This window comes from Gekko japonicus, unplaced genomic scaffold, assembly GCF_001447785.1.
Source record: "Gekko japonicus isolate JY-2015 unplaced genomic scaffold, Gekko_japonicus_V1.1 scaffold795, whole genome shotgun sequence".
Classification (NCBI taxonomy): domain Eukaryota; kingdom Metazoa; phylum Chordata; class Lepidosauria; order Squamata; family Gekkonidae; genus Gekko; species Gekko japonicus.
In genome coordinates, this window is record NW_015171527.1 from 459,923 (window position 1) to 474,381 (window position 14,459).

The following is a 14,459-nucleotide window of genomic DNA, read 5'->3' on the forward strand; positions in this document are numbered from 1 at the left end:
GTTGTGGGAAATCCAGGGAAGAGTTTTTACATTATCTCTGCAGAGCAAACAGCAAGTGTGATTAAGTTTGGGGAAGTAGTATGGGATGAAAATCAAGCCCTCCTTACCAGAATCCATCTCACCCTTCCCACTTTGCTCTTTTAGCATTTAAAAAACATTGCAGGAGAACATGGATCTTCCATGACCTGTGTCGTTTGGCCCTGAATGCAAATAGTCATCCAGTAATCTTTTCTGTTATCTTTGCAAATGCATTTTTTTTGTGTAGAAAGCAAGAATTCAGGCATTCCTAGAGTGACTCGCACAGGGAAGTGGCGATCTTTGTGTAGACTAGACAGTTTCATCACTAATGGCACTCTTTTATCTTCCTCCAGATCCCTGGAAAGATGTACACAGCAATCCCCAAAAGGTAAGGAACTCATCCATCCAGAGAACTGGTGTGGCATAGTGTTTAATATACTGTGCTAGGAGCTGGGAGGCCGAGACTCAGATCCCCACTGATGAAACTTACTGAGCGACCTTTGGCCAGGCACTCCCTTTCAGCCTGACCTATCCTACAGGATTGTTATGAGGATGAAAGACAGGAAGAGAGAATTAGTGCTCTGAGTACCATAGAGTTTTTTTGGCCTAATGCTAGAGCACCCCCCTGGTGACATGCTTGGAGCGATGATGTCACCTCCAGGTGATGTCATCGCACCAGGCACACTGGACACCGGGGAGCTCTTCAGAGGGCTGGAAATCAGGGGAACCCCCGCCCTCTTCAGGGGGGTGGCAACCTTTTGTGCTGTTGAGGAGAATTTTTGAAGAGAACTGAGAGATACTCAGGCTAATGATGCTTTTAGTTTTGTGTATTTCACACAGTTTTCTGATATTTTACTGGTATGCTTATTAACCTAGAAAATGGAATATGAATGGAACAAAGAATTATAATTCCTGTAACAAAAGTATATCTGTTCTGCCTCATCCAGCCAACCACCCTTTCTTACTCCAGAAGAGAAGAAAGGCATATTCTACTCTGGGGATTCTTACCTGGTTCTTCACAATGGAGCTGATGGGCACTCCAATGTGCACATCTGGATTGGTAAGCAACGTCTGGTCAGGCCAAGATGAAACTTCCATGTGTCAGCACCCATGGGGGGGGCCTGATTGGGTAGAGAAAGAACATCTGCTCTTTAGTACACCCTCTGTAGGCCAAGATTGTCAAGTGGAAAATGGGAGTTTAGAGCTCCGAAGAGCAGAGGTGTCCATGGTGTGTTTGTTGGAATGCTGAGAACATATTCTCTCCCATACCCAAGGCACTGAAGTCTTCTCTACATTGATTCCAAATTAGGGTGGTCAGTGTCACCCAATTAAAATAATCTTGATTAAGCTTGCATAAGGTAAAGGTAAAGGTTCCCTTGCTCGAAAGCCAGTCGAATCCGACTCTAGGGTTGCGGTGCTCATCTCCGTTTCAAAGCCGAAGAGCCAGCGCTGTCCGAAGACGTTTCCGTGGTCATGTGGCCGGCATGACTAAACACCAAGGCGCACGGAACGCTGTTACCTTCCCACCGAAGTGGTCCCTATTTATCTACTTGCAATTTCTTGCTTTCGAACTGCTAGGTTGGCAGGAGCTGGAACTAGAGACAGGAGCTCACCCCGTCTTGCGGCACCCGGGTCTTGAACTGCTGAACTACTGACCTTCCACAGCCTGCAGTTCAGCGTCTTAACCACTTGAGCCACCGCAGCTTGCATACATCTGTATATATTGGTAAAACCAACATGGTTTCTAGATCAGACTACCTGGAAATTATTCCCACTGATTTCAATGGGGCTTATTCCCAATGAACCTTGAAGCATGGCAGCCAAGCCAGCTCCTCCAGGATGTTACACAAGGACCAGCAATGGTGGCATCATATAAGAGAAATACAAGCCTCCTCCATGCCTGCGTCTAAGGATTAAACTACACATTAGTGGAAGATCCCTGATTGTCTGTCCCAATGTTTACTTTTCACACTAAAGAAAGAGCTACAGGGAGGCCCAGTTTGGATAAAAGCCATGACCGTGGGGCAAAGAAGGGGTGTCTTCTGATACGAATTGCCCTCCTCAGTTGCTGATAGCCTAGACTAGATATACAATATCATTCCTCAGCTTAGGGAGAGGTGATTTCTAAGGGAGGGGTGGCACAGAAGAACAGGTCCTTTCCCCACTGGTGCACTGCTGATCAGATCCAGGGGGTTGAGCTCTTGCAGCTGCTTTGTAGTATTAAATATCGGATGGTGGCAGTCCCACAAAATCTTCAGTTTGACCCTAACTTTTGTACATCCTGCTTTCTACAGGAGTGGGAGAAGAAATCACGGGTGCTGATTGGAGGATGGGGGTGTAAACAGGGGTCATTTCGTAGAAAAAGAGCTAGGGGGACTCATTAGCATAAGAAAGAACATCTGCTCTTTAGTACACCCTCTGTAGGCCAAGATTGTTAAGTGGAAAATAGGAGTTTAGAGCTCCCACAAAATCTTCAGTTTGACCCTAACTTTTGTACACCCTGCTTTCTATAGGAGTGGGAGAAGAGATCACGGGTGCTGATTGGAGGGTGGGGATGGAAAAGGAATAACTTTTCTAAAACAGTTGGTGTCGGACTCTTGAAAGCTCATACGCTGGAAAACTAGTTGGTCTCTAAGGGGCTACTGGACTCAAATCTAAAAAGATGCTCAATTCATTGGGAGCAGTTTTTTGGGGTGGTATTTTTTGCATTTGTGTGCGTCCGTGCCTGGAAGTCATGGTGACCTCTGGCGACTCCTACTGGGGCACGGAGGACATTCAGAGAAGTAGCTGCCTGCCTCTGGTCTCCCAGCTCTGGTATTCTTTGGAGGTCTCCCATCCAAATGCTTGCCAGGGTTGCCCTTGCTTAGCTTCCGAGATCGGAATTGCCTGGGCTATCCAGGTCAGGGCATTCGGAGCAGTTTTTAAGCAGCTACTAGCACTCCAGCAGTGGCCAGAAGTCTTATTCCTATCAGAAGTGGAATTAGAAGGTTTCCAGTTAGTACCCCTTTCTTTCCATCTTTCCCCAATGGTGTCCAGGCCAGAACTCCTCCCGGGATGAGCAGGGGGCCTGTGCTCTGCTTTCCACCCACCTCAACTCCTTCCTGGTGGAAAAACCAATCCAGTACCGGGAAGTGCAGGGTAACGAGTCAGATGTTTTCATGGAATATTTTCCCCATGGCATACAATACCAGGTAAGAGAGATCCACCAGCTTTTCCAACTGCATCCCTTCTAGCTTTGCTCCACTTTCCTGAGAATGTTGCTATTAATATGTCTTCACGGTAATATGGTGACTAGAGTGTTGGGCTGGAAGTGGGGAGACCCAGGTTCAAATCTGCCATGAAACTCATTGGGTGACCTTGGCCAGTCACTTACCTCTACTCCTAACCTACCTCCCAGGGTTGCTGTGAGAATAAAATGGGGGAGGGAGGGAAGAACCATGTCCTGAGCCGGAGGATGGGTAAGGTTTAACAGTTATAGATTGTTTGTAATAATACCGCTTCAGCATCAACAGATCAGCCCAAAAGGCTCCACTGTAAATTGGACTGTGGTCAGGCTTGGGAGATCAGTACCGATGAGGAGGAGGAGGAGAGGTATCAGAGGAATGAGGGGAAAAAGAACTGGGGAAACCAAGGCTGGGAGAGAAGTTGGAGCAAGTAGCTCCTTATTTAAAAATATATATTAGGGAACAGACATATTTGACATTTGCAAGAGATGGTTCTGTTCCAACCAGTCGGAGCAGAAATGGGGTTGATAGCATTCTTTTAAAGCCTTCTTCATGTAAAGCATGTTCTCCACCCGCTGAGCCACAGCCCTTTGTACCAAGTGTTTTGTTATGTGCCATCAAGTCAGTTCCAACTTATGGCGACCCTATGAATTAATGACCTCCAAAACATCCTGTCCTTAATAGCATTGCTCAGGTCTTGCAAAATGGAAGACCAGTGGCTTCCTTTATTGCATCAATCCATCTTTTCCAGTAAGTCTTGTCTTGTATCTTAGGCAGCACCTTATCCATCCTCTACCTCTGGCATCTTCTTTGGCTCTCATAAGAAGACTATTTGTTTGTGTTCCACAGGAAGGAGGTGTGGAATCTGCCTTTCAGAAAGCAAAGGCCAGTGAACCAGCCGGTCCCACCCACAAACTCTACCAAGTAAAAGGAAAAAAGAACATCCGAGCCACGGAGAGGGACCTGAGCTGGACAAGTTTCAACACTGGTGACTGCTTCATCGTCGATCTGGGAGATGTGAGTCTGGATTGAAGGGAGAAGAAGAGGGGAGGAGGCAGGGACTGTGCATGTCAGGCAGGCCAAGTATTATGGGCTGTGAAGAAATGCCTTTTTGGATGGAAGTTTGAAATGAGCAAAAATTTGCACTCTTGAGTTTTAGAAGCCCCCCCCTTTTCTGGGCAGAGGGCAAGGCAGGAGGGAGGGAAGTCAGTTCAGATGCTTTCCAGACATACCTGCTTTCCACAGTTACCTCAGCCCACCTTAATAGATCTAAGCAGGAGAGACAATGGGTTGGTCAAGCTCTCCCTCCCCTCCTCCCCAAGCAGGGAATAGAGATTGAAGACTAGAGAGACTTCAGGAAGGAACTCCTGGGAATCTCCAGGGAAAGCTTCTCTGACCCAGCCTGGCCTTGTCAGTGGGTGGGGAAAAGAGAGGTGAGCACGGAGGAAGTTCTCTTTTGGTGCTGAGTCCATCAGATAGGGTTGCCAGGTCCTGCCTTCTTGCCAGCGGGGACACCTCCAAACAGTCACATCACACGGGATGTCCCTGACATCCCCAGCATGGCCATTAACCATGTGCTGGCCTGAAGAGCTGGAGGAAGCTGCAAGGTAATGGTAACTCTGCAGAGATATATAACATCCTAAGCTAAGAGGCCTGTCCTATATGTATGGAGAGAGGGACAGAGGAATTGCGTTTTACCCATTTCTTTTGAATCCCTTGCTCAGTCTGGTGTTGTGCTAAACATATGCTTGTGAACACCTTTTTAATAAATACTTCATAACTTTTGATGCTGGTAATGGTTCTCTGTACCTCATAGACCTCCACCATCTTGGGCACACTATTTTAAAAGGAACACCAGGAGGAAGGCAGTCAGTTGGCAAGTGGCTATTCCTCTAGTGGCTCAAGGCAATAAACTGTCCCCATGGTGACCCAGCACTGGGCAGCAGGAGACACAGAGGCAAGGCCTCAGAGCTTGGAAGGGAAGCTGGGAATCCTGACCCTCCCAGCGGGCAATTCCTTACAAAGTTCAGATGGTGGTAGTGGTTACCTGAGAAAGAAAAGCCTCTCCAGGTATTGGGAAAACCTTGGCGGGCAGGGTGGATCAGGGCCTGCAGGCCAGTGCAGGCCTGGTCCTCCACATGGGCATTTGGTAGAGCTGAATGCCTTCATTGGTTGGGACTGTTATCAGTGTGTTGGGCACAGCAGAACAGTAGAGGGGCCTGATGAATGGAGAGTGAGTTGGTACATATGTACATAAAGTGCTGTCGACCCACAATCAACTTATGGTGACCCCAGCAAGGAGCTTATAAGGCAAGTGAGAAGTAGAGGTGGATCCCTCTGCAGAATCTTCTTTGGTGGTCTCCTATCCAAGTACCAACCCTGATTAGCTTCCAAGATCTGACGAGATTGGGCTACACCATGCCACCTTCCCTCCTGAATGAGTGGATAGGCTGGGACAAAAACAAAGGATTGCAATTTCCATATTTTGACCTCTTCTTTCAGATCATTATTACTTGGTGTGGGGCAAAATCCAACATCCTGGAGCGCAACAAAGCACGAGACTTTGCAACGGCAATCCGGGACAGTGAGCGGAAGGGGAAAGCCAAAGTGGAAATTGTGGCTGATGGTGAAGAACCAATGGAGATGCTAAGTGTAAGATCTTTAAAGGGGAGCGAGAAATGTCAGGGGAGCATGCAACCCTTCTCTGCATGGGTATTATCCGACACATGAAGCTGTTTTATGCTGATCTAGACAAGTGATCCATCTAGCTCACTATTATTTTAACTCTGACTGGCAACAACTGTCAGGGCATGAAAAATCTTTCCTAGTGGCTGCTGCCTGAGATCCTTTCACTGTAGATGCTGGGAATTGAATCTGGGACCTTCTATATGTAAAGCAGATCTTCTGCCACTGAGCTACAAGCCCTTCCCCAACAGTCTGGATCTGGAGGGAGGCTATGATGTAGGATCTGCATTGCCATGGTGGAGATACTCAAGTCTTCACAGGAAGTCCCTGAAGCAAGGTTTATTTTAATTGGCGAAGTGCTTATTGAGAAGTTCTAAAAAGGGGAATCAGACAGAATATTGTAAAGACCAATTCTTCACTTGGTTTACCGCAACCTCCAGAAATTACTTTCATGTGTGAATGGGCTATCACAGCAATTGCACCGCAGATAAGAACTTGTGTATTATCTCAATGTTCCCAGTTCTGTCTTGTTCGATTCTTAGAAGACAACTCACATATTAATGAACATGTGGAGCTGCCTTCTGCTGAATCAGACCATTGATCTGTCGAGGTCAGCACTGGATAGTCTTGGGTGGAGGTCTTTCACATCAGGGTCTTGGGTAGAGGTCTTTCACATTATCTCCTACATGATCCTTTTAACTGGCAATGCTGGGGATTGAACTTGGGACCCTTGACTACTAAGCAGATACTCTTCCACTGAGCCTTGGCTTCTCTCCAAGTTGCCAGTCATCATGTTAAGTGAACAAGCATTAAAATGTTCAGCAATGTGTGGTTTTTAAAGTTAGACTTTTTTCCTGGTTGTCCTCCAGTGTCCTAGTCTTGCGCTCTACTTATTTCCTGTACAGCTTCCTGGGAATGTGGCCTACTGGGAAAGGGAGGGAGAGGAAGGAAGGAAGTACATCCTACCCAAGATCATCCATAGGATTATTCTTCAATGAATCACTGGATTTAGCAAAAGAAACCTGGAAGTGAAACTCAGAACAGGAAGTAATCCCCGGCTGATGAGGTTCTAACTCATGTCCAGTATATTGCCGAACACAATATGTGAATAGCAGCTGGTACAGACATATTCCAGCATGATTTTAGTGGCAATTCAAGTGAGAGTTTAGTGAATAGTAGACCTGAAAATGTTTCCAAGGGGCAATGGCACCCCAGGCAGGTAACAACATTGTAAAAAGTGGGCCATGCTATTCAGTGCTACTGCACAGAGGCCTTCCATGACAATGGCCCCTAAGATGTGTTAAAAATGAAAAGTGTGATACTAATTATGTGCGATCTGTCCGGTCCTTTTCACCATCCGTTTGCACTAGTAATATCACATTTAAATTGGGCTTACAAAGGGTCTGCAAGGTGTGGAGAGGAGTCTCTTCTGAGATCAGAGGGGAGTCTCCTATAGGGAAGTGTCAGCCTCCAGCATTTCTTGTTGTTCTTCTAGGTTCTGGGTCCCAAACCAATTCTGAAGGAGGGCAGTCCAGAGGAGGATGCCGTGGCTGATCGGACAAATGCCATTTCCGCTGCAATCTACATGGTAAGAGCCGCATATAAAGAGCGGACAAAAGCTCTGTCTCGTGCTGCATCCTGCTTCCAAGAGAAACTGGTGAGATGGTGGGCTTCAGGTAGTAGCCTTCTCCTGCATTTCATCTCTGAGCAACCAAGATTCTTTTGACTATTCCTTTGAAAGATAATGTCTGTGAACAAGGAGGTTCCATTTAGCCACCATGGACTGCAGCCGTCAATGCACCTCCCCTCTGTTTGTCTGACCTTTCTTTAGAAGTCATCTAGGCCAGCGATCATCACCAGATCTTGCAGCATCAGCAAATTATGTCCCTTAGTTACATATTAACTGACATAATTTGCTGATGCTGCAAGACCTGGTGATGGTCGCTGGCCTAGGGGACTTTAAAAAAAGGGCAGTCAAATTTACCTAGCGGCTTCCTGTTCTGAAAAAGTTGTGTCTGCGTGTGTAAAGTGCTGTCAAGTTGCAGCTGACTTGTGGGGACCCCAGCAAGCAGCTTTCAAGGCAACTGGAAAGCAGAGGTGGTTTGCCATTGCCTTCCTCTGCAAAGTGTTTCTTGGTGGCCTCCCTTGCTTAGCTTCCTAGATCTGGCTATACCATGCTGCCTTCCTCTGAGAATGTTTTTTGGGGGGTGTCTTTCTACAGCACGCATAATTGTATACAATTCTATTATATTCCCCCTTAGTCGCCTCTTCTTTCCCATTTAGAAAGCCCTAAATGCCGCATAAGGAAGGTGCTCCAGCCCCTTGGTCAACTGCCTTTTTAAATTCCAGTTTGGTGCAGTGGTTAAGAGCAGTGTTCCCTCTAAGCTGAGTTAGTGTGAGCTCACAGTTTTTTAGCCTCCGGCTCACACATTTGTGTCTCAGCTCAGGAAGGAGGGCTCCAGAGCAAACTAATTGATGCAGCAGCCAAATCATTTGCTCACAACTTTAATGCTGGTAGCTCACAAAGTAGAACTTTTGCTCACAAGACTCCACAGCTTAGAGGGAACATTGGTTAAGAGCGTGGACACTAATCTGAGAGAACCGGGTTTGATTCCACACTCCTCCACATGCAGCTGCTGGTGTGACCTTGGGTCAGTCATAAGTTTTTTCAGAGTTGTTCTCTTAAGGGAAGTTCCCAAGAGAGCTCTTTTAGCCCCACCTACCTCACAGGGTGTCTGTTGTGGGGAGGGGAAGGGAAAGGAAAGGAGATTGTAAGCCACTCTGAGACTCCTTCGGGTGGTGAAAGGTGCAGTATAAATCCTAACTCTTCATCTTGATTCTTTTCCAATCCTGAGACACTTCATACACCAGGACAAAAGACAGGGAGCAGGAGATAGAGCTGCTAAGAGGTGTGGATTGGCAGTCCAAGGAATCTAGCTAGTGTGGGGCTGGGAGAACCCTTTTTCACAAAGGAACTTCTTTCTCTCCCCTTCCCAACCCTTAAGGTCTCAAATATGACTGGGAAGATGAGGCTGACCAAGGTTGCGGACTGCAGTCCATTCAGCCAGGATCAGCTTGTCACAGATGATTGCTTCATCCTGGACAACGGCCTGTGTGGCAAAATCTACATCTGGAAAGGTAAATCTCCACCTGCCAACCGATGAGAAAAGGACCACAGATGGAAGATCTATAGCCAGTCAAGAGCATGTCAAAGACAGGGCCAGCCCCCCCCCCCGGGATGGGGGCGGGGTTGAAATGGTGATATTGTGGGCTGGATAGAACGAGCCCCATCCTGTAGAAGTTGGTCACTGCTGCTTCATTTTACCCTTTCCCTCCTTTAAGCTTCTTGTCACAATCAGAATAGCTGGAAAATAATTTTTTAAAACCAGAAATTTCCCTGTTCTACCCCCCCCCAAAAAAAACCCCTGCCACATCACACATTAAGACCTGTAAAAAAAAGGTGCGTTCCGTGCACCTTGGTGTTTAGTCATGCCGGCCACATGACCACGGAAACGTCTTCGGACAGCGCTGGCTCTTCAGCTTTGAAACGGAGATGAGCACCGCAGCCCTAGAGTCGGATTTGACTGGCTTTCGAACAAGGGAACCTTTACCTTTTAACTTTTAAAAAAATCTTAGATGGGGCAAAACAGTTCCAGTGAGCCAATGCAGCCAATGGTGTCACCCTGGCTACAAGCCCGCGCCCAGATAAGCAGAGAGTAGGAAGGCTAGCTATGATTAGTCCTAGTAACCACCTCCCGGCAATTTCTTGTCTTCCAGAAGTGCAGCCAGATTTTGACATGTTTTTCCCATGCCAGAAGTCTGTGCTTTAGCAAGACTTTGGTAATTTTGGGGAAGTTTCTAAGGACTAACAATCCCAAAGTGGATACATTTGCACCTGGGCTTAAGCACTTGGCAATGCAAGTGGAGCTGGCTCAGCAGACTATTTCACCCTACAAAACAGTTCCCTGCACACAGAGGACTAGATGCCAGAGAGAAGGGCGCTGTCCTAGTCTTCCACCTGAGACAATGGTTTCCTGGCTGCTGAGATTTCTTTTTTTCATAGAAGAGTGTTAGCTTCCTTGCCCGTTCTGCTTGCCTTGGGTGAAATAAAAGCCAGCGTGGTGCAGTGGTTGGACTACGAAGTGGGAGACAACACCCAGGTTCACATCCAAAGAAAGCCATCTAAGCTCACAGAGTGACCAGCTCAATCACTGTCTCAGTCTGACCTACCTCAAAGGGGGGTCATGAGGATAAACTTGAGAAGAATAAAACCACGCACATGGCTCCAAGCTCTTAGGAAAGAGGGAAGGAGGGTGGGATAGAAGAAAGGTGAGAAGTCGGATCTCTCACTGTCAGTTTTCTTAACCCTTCTTTTCTTGAACAGGCCACAAAGCAAATGAGCAGGAGCAGCAAGCAGCTCTGCAGGTCTCTGAGGAGTTCATCTCCCAGATGAATTATCCTCCAAACACCCAGGTAAGTGAGCAGAGGCCATGCACATAGGCTGCCAACATTTCCAGATGACTCTGATAGTGGGATAGAATCTCTGAGTCTCGGGTGACCAAAGGAGACCTGGGAATACTGCCGCACTGCTGGAGACTGGCACAGACATGACTTCCCTCCCTCCAGTGCCATGAAGGCAGCATAGATTTGCATTGGCATCTTTGTCTCACATGCTTTTGTCCTGATTCCAGGTGGAAATCTTGCCCGAAGGCCGTGAAAGTCCCCTCTTCAAGCAATTCTTCCTCAACTGGAAGTGAAACAGAGAATTAGCAATATGACATCTCAGCACCTCTGCCTTACCCTGCAGGGACCATTATGCCTTATAAAACTGGCACCACTGTGTCCACTCTCATAGTTTTCTCCAGACTGAAGTTACTTGCTCAGCTTCTTTGCCTTACAGACAGCGAAAAACACAAGCCCTGCCTCCTCCAAGGGTGGGGTGCTGTAAAGGGGAGGCAGTCAGATGAGCTTGGCAAGATCTTCGCTTCTTCCCCGCAGCAAAAAAGCTCCTGGAAACTGATCCCACATCTCCACTCTGTAGTATGGGGCTCTGGCCATAGTGTGCTAGTAAAGAATGGCATTTTAGCAGAAGGTTGGGAAGGGGCTGTACCATGGAAGTGGGACATGAAGACACCGTTGGGAGACCTTAAGCAAATCTGCATACCCAAGGAAGCATGCAAACAGTCAGAACTGAGTTTAAATCCACTTTCAGCCATTAAATTCATTGAGTGACCTATGGCCAATTACTCTCAGCATAAACTACGTCACACTGGGGAGAACCATATATATATGGTTCTCCCCAGTGTATATAAAAGAGATTCCACATAGCACAGAGTAATCCAGTTTCTTACCCTTGTTAACTGCATTTTCCCTTTCACACCAGATTCAGATTGTATTCCTCACTACTATCACACTACTGTCGTCATGACTGTCTGACCACCTTTTCTATTTGTTGGGGCACACCCAGTGCTCCCCCAGAATAATGCAATACTTGAATCCTTGAAAATACTGATTCCGGGAAGGTACTGAGTTGTTCCATTGCACTCATTTGCACTGAGAAGACTACTTGGCTCCCCAGTGCTTGGGTGATAGGAACAAAACACTTCAGGAACTTTTCAAATGCAAATTCAGAGAAAGCCACTGGCCACTTGTAGTAATATAGTAACAGCCAGGGCTATTTTTGGGCAGGAACGCACAGGAACGGAGTTCCAGCTGGCTCCCGAGTTGGCCACGCCCAGCAGGAACTCATTAGCATAATAGGCCACACCCGACAGCAGAAACTCATTAGGATTGGCTACATTAGGGGTGTATGGCCTAACATGCAAAGGAGTTCCTGCTACAAAAAAAGGCCCTGGGTTTTGACAACAAACAAGGTAAACAGAATAAGAAGCAAAAGGTGGGTGTGGCTGGATAACCACACTTCTGGTAACATGGGGGTGCAGCCTAATGTGCTAATGAGCTGAGCTGGCAGGGGTGTGGCCCAATAGGCTAATGAGTGTCTGCTGTTGGGTGTGGCCTATTATGCTAATGAGTTCCTGCTGGGCTTTTTCTACAAAAAGAGCCCTGGAACAGCATACAACCTCGCCCTAGCGTAGATGGCCCAGGCTAGTCTGATCTCATCAGATCTCAGAAGCCAAGTGGGGGTCATCCCTGGGTAGTACTTGGATGGGAGGCCACCAAGGAAATCCAGGGAAACTACACAGAGGCAGGCAATGGCAAACCACCTGTGAATGTCTCTAGCCTTGAAAACCCTCTGGTGACTTGAAGGCACTTTCCACCATACATCCTTGCCTTGACTACAACACACACCCCCTGCGAAAAATCTCAGCTTTGTTGGTTGTCAACAAGAACACAAAGGCAGTTCAGTGTGTAAACACAGAGGAAGGGGTATTTCTTTCATTTAAAGAGAAGGTGTGCCTTCCTTTGTGGATGTGTGAAAAAGATCATCCCAACAACTTCAAGTTTGTTGTTTTTTGTGGAGTTTTTAGCAGAAAAAAATGGGCTCTTCACAATTTGAAGATGAAAAGACAAATGGTGCAAAGGGAAGAATATTGAATGATTGTATAACCCCTACGCATTTCGTACGCAGCTTTGACAAAGCTGCATGAAACAAAGCTGCATGCGAAACGCGGAGGGATTAATACAATCATGAAAGTTTTTTTCCTTTGCACCATTTGACTTTTCATCCTCATTTTGCCTTGGTGCAGCCCCCTCTTTTCTTCATCGATTACTGGCTCTTCACAATTTGAACACAAACATGTTGTGTAGCATCAAATAAAAGTGCATGACTAAAGTTGCTGAAATGGTGGTGGGGGGGAAGAGTGTGGAATCAGCCCCTGAGTTTCTTCCTGGGATATAAATAAGAGCCTTTTCCCGCTCTCCATCCCCACGCATGAAAACAATTCTCAAACTCAGAAGGAGTATCAAAAGCAGATGGCGACAAGTGGGTGCTTTGGATACTGTTCAACGAATATTTCCCCAAAGTACCACTTTAAACCTCTTATATGGCAGGAAAGGAGGGGGGGAAGGTGCAAGAGGAATAGAGAGGCAAAGGGTTCAAAAACCGAAAAGAAGGCCACTCTTCCATTTGCCCACAGAAACAGAGGGCCCTTTGCACACTGGGTACCTCCTGCATGCCATTCTGCTGATGCTCATCCACTGTGCATACGGAGAGGTATAAAGGCCCTTGCACAGTCATCCCCATGTGCAATAACCCCGCTTTTCAAAGGGGCTTATGCAATAGATCTCTCTGCCAATTTTGACCAGTGTTTTCTGTTCTCAGCCTTTACTACTTTTGGTCCTTTAAGAGTGTTGGGAACTGTAACTACAACACAGTAATGAGTCATTTCTACATGCCGGGCAGGTTCCCAATTATATGCATCTATCCTGTTCCCCATTAAAAAAAAATCATTTGAAGAGTATATGTATTAGGTGAGGAAGTTAAAACTATAAAACATAGAATTACCTCTGGAATGTGGTCTGTGAATTCTGAGGTGAGTGAAGAATGGTTGGAGGTCTATAAGGATGCTGCTCCTGAAATTCCAAGTTTTCACTGCTCAGAAAGAATGTATATATTAACAACTACATGCTGGCTAGTGCTGGCCAGAGTAACACACCTTTTCTGTTTCCTCCTCCCCTGCCAACAATAGTCAGTGTCTGAATGCATTTGCCTCTGCCTGCAGCCTATGAAAAACTGCAGTGATGCTACTGTCTAACCTGCTGCCCTTGCTAAGCCTCCGAGCAAGCCGATATGTGGTTTTCAACTACCATTTTGAATGAAAACATTTCCAAACTGGAAAGAAAAAGTACATAATTTAATGTTGCTGTAATAACTTTCAAAATATTCTGTGACCTTTGAGGCCCTTTTTGCCACCTATTGCCCTGCTGATATAAGAATGCAAGCAGTACGAAGGCATAGCCTGCCACTCATGTTTGGGGAGGGGGAGCCCTGCCTGCATTTTACAGACATCTCAAGCTGCCACAAGAGTCTCTGTTAATAACAGGAAGCCTGGAATGCCTGAGGATCAGGAGCTGATTGACACATTCGGCCTCCCTTTCTGAATCTGGCTTTAGAAAGAAAGCGGTGCCACCGCCCAGCCCCGTCCCTTATGTGCTCCTTTCTTTCAATAGAGCCTCTATAGTATTTAGGCTACAATGGCGCTTTGTCAGTAAGCTGGACAGGCCTTGGCAGGCAGCTCTGAATCATTCCACAGCTGTACTTATGGAATAACCACAGAATGAGGCTGCTGTTGCATTGCGCCCCCAAGCAAGAGTGACTCATGGTTTCCTTTAAAAGAAGAAAAGGGGGGAAAGTCTGTTCCTGGTTTCAGTCCCTTACACAGAGCTGCTGGGCTCTCTGCATTGGCTCTTCAAAAAGAAGAGTCTATGAGTGCACAAGGCCACCCTTGGGCCTTGTCGGAGGAGGGCTCTTGCCGCTCAGACTCCAAAATATTCCTCCAATAGCCCAGCTGTCAAAATGGAAGAAGTCTTCTCTCAGCTCTTGCAGGAGTTCCATGAAGTTCTTTTAAGGTC

The 14,459-nt window shown here is 46.8% G+C and overlaps 1 protein-coding gene across 1 annotated transcript; it reads left to right on the forward strand.

Annotated features, from left to right (window-relative positions):
- Positions 1-383: 383 nt before the first annotated feature.
- Positions 384-10,828, forward strand: CAPG (capping actin protein, gelsolin like). Its single transcript, XM_015419503.1, has 9 exons — positions 384-406; positions 966-1,078; positions 3,055-3,209; positions 4,092-4,259; positions 5,745-5,894; positions 7,423-7,515; positions 8,933-9,065; positions 10,312-10,400; positions 10,619-10,828. Exons 1-9 carry the CDS (start codon positions 384-386, stop codon positions 10,682-10,684), a joined length of 990 nt encoding a protein of 329 aa, XP_015274989.1. The 3' UTR covers positions 10,685-10,828.
- The last annotated feature ends 3,631 nt before the right edge of the window (positions 10,829-14,459 follow it).